Below are 17,463 nucleotides of genomic sequence, written 5' to 3'. Positions count from 1 at the left end.
CCGAGCGCCAACCCGTACTATAAAAGTGCTCCTCCCACGCATTTTAAAAAACCATGTAATAAAATATTATATAAAAATAAAATAAAAGCTCGACGTCGTCACCTCTCTCGCCGTCGAGGAATCACGGCGGGCGGCGGCGTCGGCGGCGGCGGCCGGGGGTCCTGGCCGCTCACCACCATGCCCGACCCCACCACAAAACCCCCCTCGCCGCGCCCCCGCCGCCGCCGCAGGCTCTGCGGCCTCTGCCTCGGCACCGCGCTCCTCGCCCTCCTCGTCTCCGCGCTCGTCCACGCCGTCGCCCCGCCGCGGCGCCGGGCCCCCGCCCCCGCGCGCTTCTCCGTCATCATAGACGGAGGCAGCACGGGCACCCGGGCACACGTCTTCGTCACGGGGGCCGACGGCCGCCCGGATCTGGCGCGCTCCGCCGTGATGCGCGTCTCCCCGGGCCTCTCGTCCTTCGCAGCCGACCCGGCGCGGGCTGGGGAGTCGCTTCGGCCGCTCATAGAATTCGCGAGGGAGAAGGTTGGCAGCGCGGGGGGCGCCACTGCGGAGGCGGAGGTGCGGCTGATGGCCACCGCTGGGCTGCGTCTGCTCGAGGACCGCGCCCGGGAGGCGATCCTGGCGTCCTGCAGGGACGTGCTCCGGGCCGCTGGATTCCGGTTCGAGGACGCGTGGGCCAAGGTGATCCCAGGTAGTGCCGCGCCCCTTGCCATTGTCATTTCCTTCTGGAGTCAGTAGTTGATTGCATTGTGGATTGGGGACTGGGTGTTTGAATGAAATGATGACTAATGCGATGAATTGGAAATGCTAAATATGTGGATATGCAGCTTGCTCCGGATGCCTTTATAGCAAGCGCTGAGCTGCGAGTGCATTCACTATTTGAGTGTTCTATATTTAAATTCAGTTCTGAGATAGGTTCCGTTGGGAATTACCAGATGAATTTTCTGTTGCTTGATTAACAGAACATCAACAAATCAAATCAAAATAGTGGGAAGCAACGATCTAAAACAGTGCACACAGTTTTTTTGTGTGACTGAAACAGTGCACACAGTTGGAATTAGTAAGCAGAAAAAGCCATTATATATGAGTGCCCTTTGTGCCATTAGCTGAAATACTTTCAACTTATATGCTTGCACTTGTCGGTACCTTGTCTACAGGTTCTGATGAAGGCATCTATGCTTGGGTTGCGGCAAATTATGCTCTTGGCAGACTTGGAGGGGATCCTAACAAAACTGTTGGAATAATTGAACTTGGGGGCGCTTCAGCTCAGGTTCAGCGATGAGCGCATATACAGTTTTTGTGATTCTTTGCTCCCAGAACTTGTATCTTACTTAAATCCAGTGCATGCTAATGAGTTCTTAATAGTATAGTACAATTCAAAAGGATCCACTTACCTGAAATCTTGATTTCTGTATGCTGTATAAATGGCTTCTGTAATATAGGATGGCCAAATTCATTTATAGTTTCTTGATTCAGTACACATAATAGCTTGTTTTTATGGTCACATTCCAAAAATACGTTTTTTTAGCCAAAATAACTGTTGCTGTTTTGTTTCAGCTGACCTTTGCTTCTGATGAAGTACTTCCTCCCGAACTGTCAAATAATTTTACTTTTGGTGAAACAACATACACTCTCTATACCAACAGCTTTTTAAACTTTGGTCAAGTGAGTTATTTATATCGACGGATTCATCTGTTTTGTATAATCTTGTGAATCATACAATAGATTAACTTGCTGATCAAATGATTTACCTCCACAGAATGCAGCTCAAGACTCGTTACATGAAGTACTTAGGTCAAGAGGTATTTATCTAGATTTTAACTTTTTTGTATTCTATTCTTGCAAGAATATAACCAGTCTAGCCACCCTTGCAATCATGGGTTTTGAAGCATTGGTGGCGTCCTGTGGTGTCAGTGACATGCCTGTATGCCTAGGTGACGCCTCAGAAACCATGTTTGCAATGATAATAAGGAATTCAGTACCTGATGTACAAGGGAAAACTAAGTCTCTGAAAATGGATACTCTGAGAGGAGAAATCATTCACGACACTAGACGCTACTTAATCAACAGAATGCCAACAAGTAATACCTACTACAACTATTCCTGTATGCTATGCATGTACAAGTATGCTTGCACCATTGTTCAAAATAACAGGAGGTCATTTTTACAGTTTAGTGAGAGTGAGCACTTGATATGTTTCTGAAGCAGTTATATTCCTTGTTCCACTAGCTTATTATATGCCTAGTAACTAAGCAGAGTGTAAGATGTGTAGGAAACAAGGGATTAATAGATTCAGTTTTCTGTAATTGCACTATACAGTCTAACAATCTACTAAGCATTAAGCACCAAGCGAAGTATCTCTTCAAGTTCAACACTCGTGCAATTGCAGAATCTTCCAAAAATAGTACACTTGTTGATCCTTGCGCTCCTAGAGGATATTCACACAATGAAGTAATGGTGAGGACAAGTGTTGCTTCAAGATCAACACTAGAGAACCAATATGTTGATAGTGGAAGTGGAAACTTTACAGAATGCAGATCCACTTCCCTGCTTTTACTGCAAAAAGGAAAAGGTAAGAAATATATTCGAAACTGCAAACTCTCTGTTCAGTAGTTCACATAGAATGACTTAAAAATCACTTGAAGCTAGATGTTCTTAACTTACACATTAAGCTAATATCTTTTGCAAATATTGTGCACTCCAAATATTTTGCTGAACTGTTTCTTAGCTCAATTGCAATGTCTTAGAGATTAGTGCCACATGTATCTCGTGAGTGCAGAAAAGTGCCAGTATCAACAATGCCAACTGGGATCTACTTTTGTACCTGAGCTGCGTGGATACTTCCTGGCAACTGAAAATTTCTATTTTACTTCAAAGGTGCATTCCATGTCTATTTTTCTCTTTTTTTGCATGTCGACCTTTTCTTCTGACACTTCTAACTCATGTACATTCTCTGTCAGTTCTTTGGACTTAAGAAGTCTTCACCGCTATCTGATTTTGCACTTGCTGGAGAACAATTTTGCAACCAGGATTTATCCACCCTTAGAGAAAAGTACCCTAATAGATCAGATGATGATTTCTCATGGTATTGCTTCTCGTCGGCATACATTGTGGCTCTATTACATGACAGTCTTGGTGTACCACTGGATGACAAGAGGCAAGCATATTGAACACGTGCATGTTCCTCAATGCAATTTACTCTTGAGCAATGCTTTGCTAATTTAATATTCTCCTTATCAGGATTGAGTATTCCAACCAGGTTGGAGACATTCATGTTGAATGGGCCCTAGGAGCTTTCATCACATTGATGCAAAATACAAGTTCAAAGCCATCACATGCTGCTGTAACATCAACCCATGGCAATAGACCATTGTTTGCTGTCGTGGGAATAATTCTTTTATGTGGAGTTTTTTTTGTGGCAAAATGGAGGAAGCCCAAGACAAAGATTATATATGACTTAGAGAAAGGCCGATACATCATAACACGCATCATCTGACGCTGACCCTTGTGCAGATGAATGATATTTATACGACAGGAATAGATGTTGTGTTGTACAACAATGTACAAGTTCAATTCTTTGTGTTCTTGATCTTAGGTAGCAGAGTTGGGTGGGTGGAGCATGGAAGATAGCGTATTTGTGCGTACAGAAGAATGTGCAGAACAATTTTTCATGTGCTAATTGTATTCTTTTTATGAATAAATATAGTAGTTTGCAATGAGATCGGTATTTTTTTCACTAATTATGTACTGAGATACCATCAAACACTTTGATATGGACTTGCGGACTGTGGTAACTGGTGTTCATGGATATAGGGTCGTGCCTCTTGGGTCATACAGGGGATGGGGGGAAGCAAGTTCGCTGAATGACTGCTAATCATCCGGTCTCCATGTGTCTATTATGGTTACTAATTTACTATCGCAACAACAGCAACAAGTCAAGATGGCCGAGTTGGTCTAAGGCGCCAGTTTCAGGTACTGGTCCGAAAGGGCATGGGTTCGAATCCCATTCTTGACATTTGACATATTTTTTAAAATTCTTGTTCTTAACATTTTAACTAAACCCTTTCTGTGTGTTTGCGCGATGCCAATTTTAAACAATTAAATGCAAATCCGAGCTCATGACTAATTTTCGACAGAAGGGTAAGGAAATGTTACTGCTAAAAATTTAAACATCGTCGAAACTTCTCGAAACAATTAATTTTCTGTGATAATGTTTAGTTTTGTGTATCCCTACCAGCATCTCTGACCTTTGCTGCTTTCTCACACGTATACTTACAATTCTCTCTCTCTCTCTCTCTCTCTCTCTCTCTCTCTCTCTCTCTCTCTCTCTCATCCGAATCAACGATCCAGTCTTCACTTTTCAAAAGTGAAGTCATGATAAATCTTCCTCAGATCATCATAAAAGTACCACCTTGCCAAAAAAAAATCGAGAGAAATTAACTTGGCTGATATTAGACATGGGCTAGGTGTGCAGCCCATAAACTCGTAAGGGGCAAGGTAATTAGGCCCAAGATCTGGGCCACGAGGCCCACGACATGTGCGAATAGAGAAAAAAATTTCCCCTTCGGCTTCGCAGGTCGCCGCTGCTCGCGATGCGCTCGCATTCGCCGTCGTCTGCAGACTACCGCTGCTGCCCGCCGTCGGCCATCTCTGACGCCTTCCCAGCGATTCTCCCCGCCCCTACCGTCCCCGCCCCCGCCCCCGCGCCTTTCGAGTCTCGACGTCGACGATGGAGGGCCGCCTCCTCGACAAGTCCCTGAACCCGAACAAGCTCCTCAAGGAGCAGTAAGTTCAGCGTCCCAGACCAAACCTGAGGCTGCGGTCCCGGCCGCTCCCCTTCTCGCCCTTAACCGCTCTCCTCCTCCACCATGGTGATGCAGATTTGTGAGCAACCTGACGGGGTCCTCCATGTCGGAGATCGCGGCGCTCTCCACTATCGTGCCGGTGACGATTCAAATCTCCTGCCAATTTTTCTGTGCGCGCACACGGTGTTGGGATTTGACTTTTTTTTTCTTTTGGTTTGTAGGCATTGGTGGTTCTCAGGAAGTGGAGCAGCGGAGGTCAGTTCATCTGAAACGCAGCGAATTCTGATCTCCTATTGTGTTGTAGTGTAAGGCATAACCGATTCCGTAGCTACGACAAACTGCGAGTGGGCTTCAGTAATATATTTGGAAAATCAAATTACTAGCATGGTGCAGTTTTGCAGATTTAGCTTGTGGATCTGTTTCGCACTAGTTGTGGGGTTCAATACTAATTCCAAATTCTTCGACTGTATGCATGGAATATACATAAGTTTTAGCTTTTTTATTAAAAGTTTTATCATGTCGCCCTCCATTTTTAGTTATCTGCTAAATCTGATGACCGATGCTATACATTAGGCCATCAGTTTCAACTGTATTCTCTGTCGTTTAAGTATTCCCTTTTAAATTTTCTCGGCATTAACAAATAATCAGCTCACTTTTTTTGCTTTCCATTTGTGGAGTTCATCTAACAAAGGACAATATTTCCCTTGTTCCATCATGTTTTAGATAATACTAGGAGGGATGCAGCGAAGAAAAATGATGATAAAGTTCTTCCTGTTCGTAAAGATTGGATGCAGTACTTCTGTACACTGGTTGTAGATTATCTCACTGTTGTATTGCCAGTTCTTTTGGTTTTCACAGTAAGTAACCCTTCCCTGTATTTTCGTTTTACTTAGATGCCAGTATTTCTGGACTAAAGAGAATGAAAGAGCTCATAGAGAAACAAGCATTACAATACAGGGCATAAGTTAAACAGTTTTTATTTGGAAGCAAAGTAAAATAGTGACCGTGGGTTATTCCTTTTTTTTCCGCAGGTCTTAGCTGAATGGGCTTATACATGTGCTATTTCTCTCATAATCCTGATATCTGTCCACATCATGTTTAAAAGGTATTTGCTACGAGCTATTATGTCTAATTTTGTTGAAAGCCTTTTTAGATTCTGCCATTCTATAATTCGGTTGTGCATTTCCTTTATGCAACACAGCAATGCTATTCTGCAATTGATGTAATCCTGTCCTCCCAGGTCTCAGTCTCATCTTAAATCTGGACTCAGCCAATCGCCTTCACTCAGAGCAGATATATCTTCTTACCGAGTGTCAGTGGTGTGCAGAAGTTTATTCATTAGAAAAATTAGTAATCCTTCAGTAGTAGAGATGTAGGAGCAATATAGAAGTATCAAAACTGATTACATAATCTGTAGGTTCTGGTGACATGTTTGTGCATACTAGCGGTGGACTTCAAAATCTTTCCAAGACGCTATGCCAAGGCTGAAACATATGGTAGTGGCATCGTAAGTCATACTTCAGCCTATTTTTTTCCTTTCATTTTATTATCTTTGTCTTCATAATCAATTTTGCAAATTGTTAAGTATATATTCATGCCTTGTATGCCGCCATTTATAAGGGGGTTTTGTGCCTATTTGTCCGCACCTGTGCGTGTATATGTTCAGACCTAGAATCCTCATGCTGAATACAAGTGCTATTGATAACACAACTAATCATGAACATTCTGTGTATACACGCTGCCTGCTACGAATTGTTCATACAGTCATAAAAATGTTTAGATTTCTAGTGATATATGAGTATGTGCTTGTTTCAGTGAACAGAATGTCGGGCATGGAATAGGAACTAATAATCATCTGTTGTCATCTTCTACTCCTGTATTTTGCACAAACAATTGCCTTTTTTTTTCAAATCTTTTGTTTTATCTTAGTTTTTATTTGAGTTACTTTTGATCTTGTCTAGGAATTGTTCTTTCCTTACTGTTTTCAAGTTCGAACCTATGCTGCCATGCACAATTTGGAATGTATGTGCTACTGTTTTCGAAAGTTCATAAGTTGTGATATACAATCTGATATCATCTTCCCATCTTACTGATGTTAAGAATTTGACACATGGTCTAACAGATGGATCTTGGAGTAGGATCTTTTGTAGTGGCTAATGCACTGGTATCTAGACAAGCACGAAACGTAACCTCAATGTAAGTCCTTAATTATGATTTGATATCATTTTTCATAACCAAAATATCTTTAGGGCTACTTAGACACTTGATTATGTGTGGTGTGCTGCACAACATGTGTATACTGACATCTTAGCCTCCATTAATTTAGTGTAATCACTAAAAAGTATATCTTTTTTCACAGGTTTCACTGATTGAATTTGTTAATTTCACTGTATGATTACATTAGTTTCTGTTTTATAGGTCTGCCAATAAACAATACTACAATAGTCTACCATATTCATGTGATGTATCTTATAATTTCCTGCTTGTGTTCCCTAGGAGTTTCAGGGCAGCACTGAGTTCCATTAGTCCACTGGTATTTCTTGGGTTTGCTCGCATTATCTCAACATTGGGTGTTGATTATCAGGTGCCTTTTTTTGTTTCTTTGTACCAACTGTGTACATTAGTATTTACTTATTCAGTCATTCATTATAATTGCCACTGCATACACTGATATGGAACCTATTTCATGTAGGTATGCCATTCATGCAATTTTTTGTTGCCTTTCCCCCCCCAGTGATCTATACTTCATGATGCCCATTTCCCCTTTTGTGAACACTGAAGCCCTATAACACAGAACGTAGCTGAATATACTGTACTACATCATATTTCCTTTTAGTAATACTGAAAGTCTAGTGATTGGATATCAAATTGCCTGGCACAATGGAGAAGTTATTAAATGATTCCATGTTTGAATGCTGTATTCTGAAGGCAATACTTTGTTTGTTATCTTGTAGGTTCATGTAGGAGAATATGGTGTTCATTGGAACTTCTTTTTCACCCTTGCTGCTGTTTCTATCCTTACATCCATTGTCAGGATTCATCCAAAGCATTGTGGCCTAGTTGGTCTGCTAATCCTTGCAGGTACAAACTTGTCCAGCTTGGTGTGATAGACTTTATAATGCAATAATCCTTTTATTAAGGTCCATCTCTGTTATTTATTTCAGGATACCAGATTTGGCTATCTTCTGGATTGAATGAGTACCTCATTTCTGATAAAAGAAGTGCTGACATACTCAGCCAGAATAAGGAAGGCGTTTATAGCATACTTGGTAACAAATATATTTCCACATAGTTTATAATTTGTTTTCTTAAAAGGCTGAGAAACATATAGCCGTGCAACCCTGTCAACATGCAGATGCAGGCATAAATGCAGGTGTTTACGCATGCATCTTAAACTTTTTCTTTATTTCTTCTTACCCTATCGTTGTATGCTATACATAGTTTCTGACTTTGCTAAGATTAATTACACATTAATTACTTTTAGTTATTGGGCCCTTTTGATAGCTGCATGGCATAAATTTGCACGCGTTGTATTTTAAAATTGTTGTAACATTATCCATTCTGTTAATTGATTCCCTCCCATGACACAGGATACTGGGGTATGTTTCTAATTGGTGTTTCTCTGGGTTACTATCTATTCGCTGACACTAGCTCAAAAGGCAAGAGCAGGAACACTCAAGTGGTAAAAGTCTGGGTTCTTGCTGCATCTTTCTGGTAAGAAACAATATTCACATGCATAAGTACTGTTTTTAATATTTTCTGATTGTTGCACATGTCGCATTTTTAGGATTTTGGCAATCATCCTTGATAGCTATATTGAGAGAGTTTCTCGGCGAATGGTAAGATACTAATTTGATGACTTTTTACTCTAGCATGAAATCAAACCCATACTAAATCCATCTTGGCGAATACTTTAAAAGTTACTATGCCATGTCAAAGCAGTTTTATGGTTTGTAGAGCAGAATATTGTGGTCTTAACACTGAATGAAAAAGTTACATTGGTCAGGAAAACTTGTTAATGCTTAAATGGATGATTATGGTCTAAAAGGAGTTATAGCATTTCAAAATTTTAGTAAGTCTATACCTATTACTAAAGCGAGTAAGGTTTCCACCCAAATTTTTGGTTTGGTACGTTGGTTTGGTCCGCCTGTGTTATTGACAGGTGGGCCTTAGTCCACCCCGTATGCGAGTCGGATCAACCCCCTCGGTCCACGACTCGATAACGTAGATCCCTACAAATTAAACGGGCACCAATACGTATCTGATACTTATACCAACTTTGTCCGTAGCAGCGCACGGGCATAATTGCCTAGTAGTGGTATAAAAGGACTAAATACAATGAAGCTTAACCTTTACTGACCAGTCTATAGATTCAGTCAGAAGTTAATACATTTAGCTTAAAAGTTGATCAAGGTGTTCATTTTGCAGTGCAACTTTGCTTATGTTATGCTTGTTTTCGGTCAGAATTTTCAGGTATCACTCTTTTCTTTCTTACATCAAATTATAATATGCATTCATTGTCACATTGGAACTCTCAGTTTAGTCAAATTTGTCTTCCTTTCACATTTTTACAATGTCTATATGTACGTCAAAAACTGAACAATTAGGACCACATCAAGAATATAACAGAAGAACAATATCTACTTTATCTGATGATGCCTACAAATGATCCCGTAATTGAGCCAAAGAAAGCCAAGGCATCAGGAACAAATTATTATATTCAGTCTTATATGCTTTAAATGTACTCTGGTCCAAGGTGAGGTATATTTTTTGTAATTGGACCACTCTTTCTCTCGTAATATAAACATATGCATCTCTCCTGCATGTTCGCTGTTCAAGGAAAAAATGCTTTAAATATTTTTATCTTTCAATCAGTATGTATTACATGTTTCTGCTCAGGGGCGACACCGCGTTCATTTAGCATGGTGCATAGGCACCAGGGTCCAAATCAAATTATAGTGTTGTTTATTAAAGCTTTGCTTGACAATTTTGAGACCAATGTATAAATGATGAGTCAGGTGTTAGCAGCTCAATTTTCACTCTCATTGAGCTGAGAGGATGACACTCAAGTTGGGGAAGTTTTCTGGGTTTTTCTTCATTCACACTCACAATGCCATACTCTCCACGGGAGAGGTGGGTACATATTTATAGGCAGCCAGGTGCAGGCAGCCAAGGCACATGCCAAACTAGTCTAAGATGCTAGTCTAAAAGCTAAAACTAACTAGTCAAATATGCTGTCCTCTAAGATGCTGTCCTAGGGGCAGCAAGACCACTACGTGCTGCAGTAAGGAAAGATGCTGCAGCAGCCCCACAAAGACCACCAGTGCAGACTGTCCCTCAAGGACCATGTGCTGCAGCAAAGAGATGCTGCAGTGGTACAATGCTGACTAACCAGCAAAGACTTATCCATCATTCTCCCCCTAAGTCTTGCGCGTCGTCTTGTGGGAAGATTGGACCATCCTAGTCCTGGAGCAAAGCTCAAGAAACTTGATCCTCCCAAGGGGCTTGGTGAGCAGGTCCGCAAGCTGATCCTTGGTGTTGATGTAGCTCGCCTTGATGCTTCCTTCCTCCAAGCAGCCTCGGATGAAGTGATACCTCACCCGGATGTGCTTGCTCCGTTCGTGGAAAACGGGGTTCTTCGCCAAGGCCAGAGCGGACTTGCTGTCCACCCTGAGCTCCACTGCTCCAGTGTCTCTGCCGAGTAGATCACCAAGCAGTCGAGCGAGCCAGAGCGCCTGAGTCGACGCGGTGGAGGCCGCTATGTACTCGGCCTCGCAGCTGGACAAGGCCACCACCTGCTGCTTGACCGACTGCCAGCTAACGAGGCACTTGCCGAGGAAGAAGAGGATCCCGCTCGTACTCTTGCTGGTGTCGATGTCGCCGGCGTGGTCGCTGTCGCTGTACCCGACGAAGTGTGCCGCTCCAGGGCACCTCAGGTAGTGGAGACCGTGGTCGAGAGTCCCCGCAACATAGCGGATGATCCTCTTCACGGCCTGCTGGTGCTCCGTCGTCGGTCGCTGCATGAACCGACTAACGTAGCCGACGGAGAACGCCAAGTCCGGCCGTGTGTGGGCGAGGTAGCGGAGGCTCCCCACAAGACGCCGGTACTGAGTAGCGTCCACCTCCTCCGCCGTGCTGTCACGGCTCAGCTTCAGCCTCTCCTCCATCGGAGTGAGAGCTGGGTTGCAGTCGGTGAGCCCAGCGAGCTCGACGACGCGCTTGGCGTAGGCGGTCTGTCGAAGTGTGATCCCGGAGTCGTCCTGGTGCACCTCGATCCCCAGGTAGAAGGAGAGAGGCCCCAGGTCGCTCATCTGGAAGGTGGCCTTCATCTCCTCCTTGAACGCCACCACCTCCGCATCCTTGGTGCCGGTGATCACCAAGTCGTCGACATAGACACCCACCAGCAGGGCATTTCCGCCATTGCCCCGCCGGTAGATGGCCGCCTCGTGCGGGCTTTGCTCGAAGCCCATCCCCTTGAGCGTGGAGTCCAGCTTGGCGTTCCACGCCCTCGGGGCCTGCCGCAAGCCATAGAGGGCCTTGCGCAGACGTAGCACCTTACCCTCCTTGCCGGGGATCGCAAACCCCGGCGGCTGGTGCACGTAGACCTCCTCCTTCAAGTCGCCGTTGAGAAACGCCGACTTGACGTCCATGTGATGGACACGCCAGCCCTCCTGGGCAGCTAGCGCAAGGAGGAGTCGCACGGACTCCATCCGTGCCACGGGAGCGAAGGCATCGTCGAAGTCGACTCCCTCCTGCTGCACGAAACCTCGTGCCGCCAGGCGAGCCTTGTGCTTGACGACGGTGCCGGCCTCATCCCTCTTCAGCTTGAACACCCACTTAAGGGTGATCGCGCGGTGACCGCGAGGGAGATCAGCAAGCTCCCAAGTGCGGTTCTTCTCAACCGCGTCCATCTCCGACTGCATCGCGGCACGCCATGCCGCGTGTCCCTCGGCCTCTGCAAAAGACCGAGGCTCGCCGTCATCGCACGCGAGGTGCAACTGCGCCTCCAGGTCGTGAGGCACCAGTCCCGGCACCGGCTGATCGCCGAGAAGGTCCTCCATCGTACGGTACCGCAGCGGCTCACCGTCGTGGTACGCGTCGATGCGCTCCTCGTCGTGAGAGAGCGGAGTAGCGAACTCCACCGGGCTGTGAGCAGGTGCTGGAGTAGGCGTGCCCGGAGGAGTGGCTGTCGGTGCTGGAGTGCGCGGCGTCGCCGGCTGTGGTGGTACAGCTGAGGAACTCGGCGCAGCCGGAGTCGTAGCTGAAGGGCGTGGTGCCGCCGGTGTGGCGGGCGCCGGAGTCGGTGGAGGCTCGGGGACCGGGGTAGGCACGCTCGGCGAAGAAGAGCTGCCTACTCCCCCAGCTCCCTCGAAGTGGACGTACTCGACGGTGAAGTCGTCGTACGTCGGAGTCGAGCCGTCGTCCACCGCCTTGTCCCACGCCCATCCTCGCCCTTCGTCGAACACAACGTCGCGCGCCGTGCGCACACGCTGTGTCTCCGGGTCGAGAATGCGGTAGGCCTTCGAACCCGCCGCGTAGCCGATGAACACTCCCGGAGTGCTCCTGTCGTCGAGCTTGCCGATGTGGCCAAGCTCCTTGGCGAACGCGAGGCAGCCGAAGACCCGCAGGTGGGAGACCGCCGGCTTGCGCCCATGCCAAGCCTCATACGGCGTCATGCCGTCGAGTGCCTTGGTGGGCGAGCGGTTGAGGATGTAGACGGCCGTCACCACCGCCTCTCCCCAGAAGACAGTCGGCATCCCCCTCTGCTTGAGGAGGGCCCGGGCCATCCCCACAACCGTCTGGTTGCGCCGCTCGACGACGCCGTTCTGCTGCGGGCTGTACGGCGCGGAGTAGTGGCGCTGGATGCCCTCATCCGCGCAGTACGCCGCGAACTCGGCCGCCGTGAACTCGCCGCCGTTGTTGGTGCGCAGCACGCGCAACTTGCTGCCGCTCTCCGCCTCCGCAGCAGCCTGAGCACGCCTGATGGCGTCCGCAGCCTCTCCCTTGCTGCCGAGGATCATCACCCACATGAAGCGGGAGAGGTCGTCGACGAGCAGCAGGAAGTAGCGTCGTCCTCCCGGTGTGACCGGTGTCACCGGGCCACACAAGTCCCCGTGTACGAGCTCGAGCCGCTCCTTGGCTCGGAAGCTCGCCTGCTGGGGGAAGGAGTGCCGCCTCTGCTTCGTCAGCACGCAAACGTCGCAGAGCTGCTCCACGTGGTCGAGGCACGGGAGGCCTCGCACCATCTCCTTGGCGCCGAGCCGCTTCAGGGCCTCAAAGTGGAGGTGCCCAAAGCGCTCGTGCCACTGCCATGCCTCGTCGTCCCTGCGAGCTGCAAGACAAAGAGGCTGGGCCACCCCGACATGGAGGATGTAGAGGCGGTTCTTCCCGCGAACCACCCTGGCGAGAAGCTGGCGACGGTGGTCCCAGATGCGGAGGACCCCGCTGTCGATCACCACGCGGGAGCCGCTCTCATCAAGCTGCCCAAGGCTGATGATGGAGTTCCGCAGCGCCGGGATGTAGTAGACTCCGGTGAGCATCCGGTGCTCTCCGGACTTGGCGGTGAAGATCACGGAGCCCACGCCCTTGATCTCCACGGCGGAGGAGTCCCCGAACCTGACGGAGCCACCTACGTCGACATCCAGGTCGGAGAAGAACTCCCGCCGCCCGGTCATGTGGTGCGTGGCGCCGGAGTCGAGGTACGAGCCATCGACCCTGTCGTCGTCGGAGCCGTTGCCGAGGAGAACTCGGGCACGCGGCTCGTCGAGGTGGAGTAGAGCGGTGACAGGCGGTGCCGCCGGCTGCGGCTCCATGTCCCCGTGGAGTAGGAACAGAGCCGGCTCGTCATCCGGCTGGGCCTCCGCGACGTGGGCTTGGCCCCCACGCCTCCGCTGCGGGCAGTCCCTGGCCCAGTGGCCGGGCCTGCCACAGTTGTGGCAGGCGTCGTCTCGTGCCGCCTTGGGCCTGTCAGCGGCGCCGCCCTGAGCATCTCCGCGGGCGCCACCCTCGGCGCGCCCTCGTGCCCCGGCTTGGGCACCTCCGCGCCCCTTTCGCGGCTTGCCGCGCTTGCGGCCACCAGTCGAGGAAGAGGGCTCTCCCCTCCTCCTGTCACCGCGCCGAGCCTCCCACTGCTCCTGAGTGAGGTGGAGCTTCCCACCGATGGAGATGCCTCCCGAGGGAGGCTGTGGCTCGTCGCTGTTGACGACCTTGAGGCGACCTATCGCCTCCTCGATCGTCATGGTGGAGAGGTCCAGCAGAGACTCGATCGAGCGAGCGGTCTGCCTGTACCTCTCGGGGATGCAGCGGAAGAGCTTCTCGACGGCTCTCTCCTCGTCGTAGGTGTCGTCGCCGAACTGCACCACCTTCTGCAGCAGTGTTGAGACGGAGGGCGAAGTCATCAACATCCTCACCTGGCTTGAAGGCCAGGTTCTCCCACTCCTTGCGAAGTGCCTGGAGAGTGGTCTTGCGGGCGCGATCGCTGCCGATGCGTGCCGCAGAGATGGAGTCCCAGGCCTCCTTGGCAGTTCGCTTCTTGGAAAGCGTGAACTGCATCTCGGGCGGGGCTGCTGCGATGAGAGCATCCAGCGCCCGTCGATCCTCATCGTAGTCGACATCGCCGTACCGGACTGCCTCCCACATATGCCGCACCTGGAGCTTCACCTCCATGACCGCGGCCCACTCGACGTAGTTGGTCTTGGTGAGGGTGGGCCACCCACCGCCGGGACCGACGTCCCTGACCACCGCCTGGAGGCCGTGGTAGCCGGGGGCGCCGCCGCGCGCACCCCAGCCAGGAGCGCCGCCACCGCCCTGCGCGCCGCCGCCAGGGGCGCCGCCTCCGCCCTGCGCGCGGCCTCCGCCGCCGGGTGCGCGGCCCCCTGGACCGTCGCCGGGCGCACCGCCAGGCGCGCCGCCGTCAAGGCCGCCGCCAGGCGCGCGGGCCCCTGGACCGCCGCCGGGCGCGCCGCCGTCCAGGCCGCCGCCGGGCGCGCGGGCCCCTGGACCGCCGCCGGGCGCGCCGCCGTCCAGGCCGCCGCCGCCGGGGTGGGCTGCTGCCCACCGTGCGGTCCGCTCCCGCGCTCTCTCCCTCTCCAACTCCTCAAGGTCCTCGTCGGCGGTGGCGTCGCCGGCGATGGCGTCGCCGGCGATGGAGCCGCTGAGGCTGCCGCGCAAGGTCTCAACCTCGACCTCCGCTGCACGCGCTGCATCCTCCGCCTCCTCTGCTTCCACCTCCGCCCTGGCCGCTGCCAGCTCCGCTGCAGCCAGCCTGGCCGCCCTCGCCGCTGCTGCAGCGGTTTGAGCCGTCGCTCGCCTGCGCTCCTCTGCCGCGGCGAGCTCGGCGTCTCGCTGGCGCCGTGCGCTCGAGGCGACCGAGCGCTGAGACGGTGCGTCGGACATGGCGCGCCTCCAAGGGGCTGTTGCGTGGAGAGGGGGAAGGGAACGGGGAAGAAGAGGCAGCCGGAGCTGCTGCTGCTGCTGTTGCAGCGGCTGCTACTGCTGCTGTAGTGGCTGGTGCAGCTGCTGCTGCGCTAGCTGCTGGTGGTGGTGGCTGGGCTGCTACCGCGGCTTGGGAAGGGGAGGAGCAAGAGATATCCAACCTACAGGAAAGTACGGCTCTGATACCAGATGTTAGCAGCTCAATTTTCACTCTCATTGAGCTGAGAGGATGACACTCAAGTTGGGGAAGTTTTCTGGGTTTTTCTTCATTCACACTCACAATGCCATACTCTCCACGGGAGAGGTGGGTACATATTTATAGGCAGCCAGGTGCAGGCAGCCAAGGCACATGCCAAACTAGTCTAAGATGCTAGTCTAAAAGCTAAAACTAACTAGTCAAATATGCTGTCCTCTAAGATGCTGTCCTAGGGGCAGCAAGACCACTACGTGCTGCAGTAAGGAAAGATGCTGCAGCAGCCCCACAAAGACCACCAGTGCAGACTGTCCCTCAAGGACCATGTGCTGCAGCAAAGAGATACTGCAGTGGTACAATGCTGACTAACCAGCAAAGACTTATCCATCATCAGGCACCAGGGTCTTCTCTGATCTAGCCTCGCCCCTGTTTCTGCTCAGTATAGTGTTCACAGCATTGCCCAAAATTTCACCTCTATCCTTTATATCCATTGCTTTGCCTGCCAATGTTACTCTTTGATGATTGGGCCAATGGAGAGCAACTTTGTCATATCATCAGACTCATGAAAAAATGGCAAGGGTGGTTGCAAAGCCATGAAATAAAAGAACATGCTTTCTTAAGAGTCTACCAACAATGAGATTCTCTGGTTTTTTGTGTCTGAGTTGTTGTTAGGTCTATTTCTTTGTTCATGCTCCACTGTTTATGCTGACTGTGATTATCCAATATAGGTTTTATCTATCCTCACATTAGCAGGGTTCATTTCATATGAAAAGAACTTGATTCTTGAAGATGCATTCAATCAAAATATGCTTGGTTCATTCCTTCTGGTAAGATCATTGCTTATTTTCTTTGTTGACTGGAAAGTGAAACTTCCCGAATAAATTAACCTCGTTGGAGTTTCTTGAAAGTTGTTCAGTTTGCCAGGTTAGATGAACTGAAACTTTCTATTTTGTTCTTCCAGGCAAATATCCTAACAGGTCTGGTAAATCTCTCAGTTGACACACTCTCTGCCTCTTCGCTCACTGCCTTCATGATTCTGTCAGTATACACCTTTACTTTATGCATGGTTACTGGCCTTGCCCATTTTTTTGGTGTTAGAATGAAATTCTGGTGAATTTGTAATCTAGCATTTGAATGTTGTATGTATTCATTAACTTGCCTGCAAACTAGTCGCTCGCTTGAAATAAAACCAAATATTTTTATGAGAAGAAACAAAACCAAATTGCTAGCCTATTTAGTTGATCCAGTCATTAATTCTGCCTTTACTCTAGATCTGACTTCTTGCTGACTTGTTCACTTCACGAAACCATTTCCAAGAAAAGTGTTCAAGTTTCCTTGTGGCCCATCAGAAACCTTAATTTTCCTTCATAAGTTCATATCATGGAGAACGGGTTTGCTGGTATTAATTAATACTGTCGTTTACTCTTGATCTGAAGGCGACACATCCACCATAGATATGTTGACGAATTAAAGGCAATCTGTCAAGCGCTTGTTTCATTAACTCGGTGCCTAAGTCAGAATTTGGATTGAAGTATCATATGTTCGTAGTCGTACTGCTCTAGGCTCTAGCTACCACTTGCCACAGATAGAGTTGAAAACAGGGTTCAGGAAAGCGGTGTTGTAGTTGAATGTTGCTCTCTGGCTTTATGCGGATGATGTCTGAAGAATTCGGGTGTCACTTATGACCTATAGATGGTATATTCTCAGATGGAAACCACTTATTCCTTTTAGAAAGCAGAAAGAGCGCAAGTATCATATGTACTGTACCGAGTATGGCACAATTTACATGGATAATGTACAGAAAGCAATGCAGCCGCACATGATCCTATATTTGATGGGTTCATGTGACTGCTGAAAGAAAAAAAAACGTAGGCCCACCTTATTTATCATTGATTGACTTTTTGGCAGCAAATCCTAAGACTCGTAGCGAAAGAAAACAGGTTAGACCATGCAGCTGCCCCTTTCCGCACTCAATAATTTTACGGCGCTAATGGAACCTGTCATAGATAAGGAGTAACTTTTATTATTAGA

General features: G+C 48.8%; 2 protein-coding genes and 1 non-coding gene across 6 annotated transcripts; all 3 read left to right on the top strand.

Annotated features, from left to right (window-relative positions):
* Window positions 1-59: 59 nt before the first annotated feature.
* On the top strand, window positions 60-3,736 carry LOC120652209 (probable apyrase 6). 3 transcript variants are annotated; one of them, XM_039929965.1, is made up of 9 exons: window positions 94-691; window positions 1,158-1,270; window positions 1,558-1,665; window positions 1,760-1,802; window positions 1,890-1,934; window positions 2,390-2,572; window positions 2,780-2,877; window positions 2,961-3,157; window positions 3,241-3,736. In XM_039929965.1, exons 1-9 carry the CDS (start codon window positions 178-180, stop codon window positions 3,494-3,496), a joined length of 1,557 nt encoding a protein of 518 aa, XP_039785899.1. In that variant the 5' UTR covers window positions 94-177; the 3' UTR covers window positions 3,497-3,736. The 3 variants fall into 3 exon arrangements, with proteins under 3 accessions (XP_039785900.1, XP_039785901.1, XP_039785899.1); XM_039929966.1 differs by lacking the exon at window positions 1,890-1,934 and having other exon boundaries at window positions 60-691; XM_039929967.1 differs by lacking the exons at window positions 2,961-3,157; window positions 3,241-3,736 and having other exon boundaries at window positions 72-691; window positions 2,748-2,877.
* A 198-nt stretch (window positions 3,737-3,934) lies between these two features.
* On the top strand, window positions 3,935-4,015 carry TRNAL-CAG. The gene has a single exon. It is a non-coding gene; the product is annotated as a tRNA-Leu (tRNA).
* A 582-nt stretch (window positions 4,016-4,597) lies between these two features.
* On the top strand, window positions 4,598-17,321 carry LOC120652206 (uncharacterized protein At4g17910-like). 2 transcript variants are annotated; one of them, XM_039929962.1, is made up of 17 exons: window positions 4,599-4,785; window positions 4,881-4,944; window positions 5,027-5,060; window positions 5,529-5,662; window positions 5,837-5,910; window positions 6,046-6,124; window positions 6,223-6,312; window positions 6,928-7,001; window positions 7,302-7,389; window positions 7,760-7,886; window positions 7,970-8,074; window positions 8,396-8,519; window positions 8,593-8,644; window positions 9,234-9,278; window positions 16,161-16,259; window positions 16,394-16,470; window positions 16,869-17,321. In XM_039929962.1, exons 1-17 carry the CDS (start codon window positions 4,730-4,732, stop codon window positions 16,960-16,962), a joined length of 1,416 nt encoding a protein of 471 aa, XP_039785896.1. In that variant the 5' UTR covers window positions 4,599-4,729; the 3' UTR covers window positions 16,963-17,321. The 2 variants fall into 2 exon arrangements, with proteins under 2 accessions (XP_039785897.1, XP_039785896.1); XM_039929963.1 differs by lacking the exons at window positions 16,394-16,470; window positions 16,869-17,321 and adding an exon at window positions 9,413-9,561 and having other exon boundaries at window positions 4,598-4,785.
* Window positions 17,322-17,463: the final 142 nt, after the last annotated feature.

Source organism: Panicum virgatum, chromosome 9K (genome assembly GCF_016808335.1).
Source record: "Panicum virgatum strain AP13 chromosome 9K, P.virgatum_v5, whole genome shotgun sequence".
In the NCBI taxonomy this organism is placed as follows: domain Eukaryota; kingdom Viridiplantae; phylum Streptophyta; class Magnoliopsida; order Poales; family Poaceae; genus Panicum; species Panicum virgatum.
This window is presented reverse-complemented; position numbering and strand designations above follow the sequence as displayed.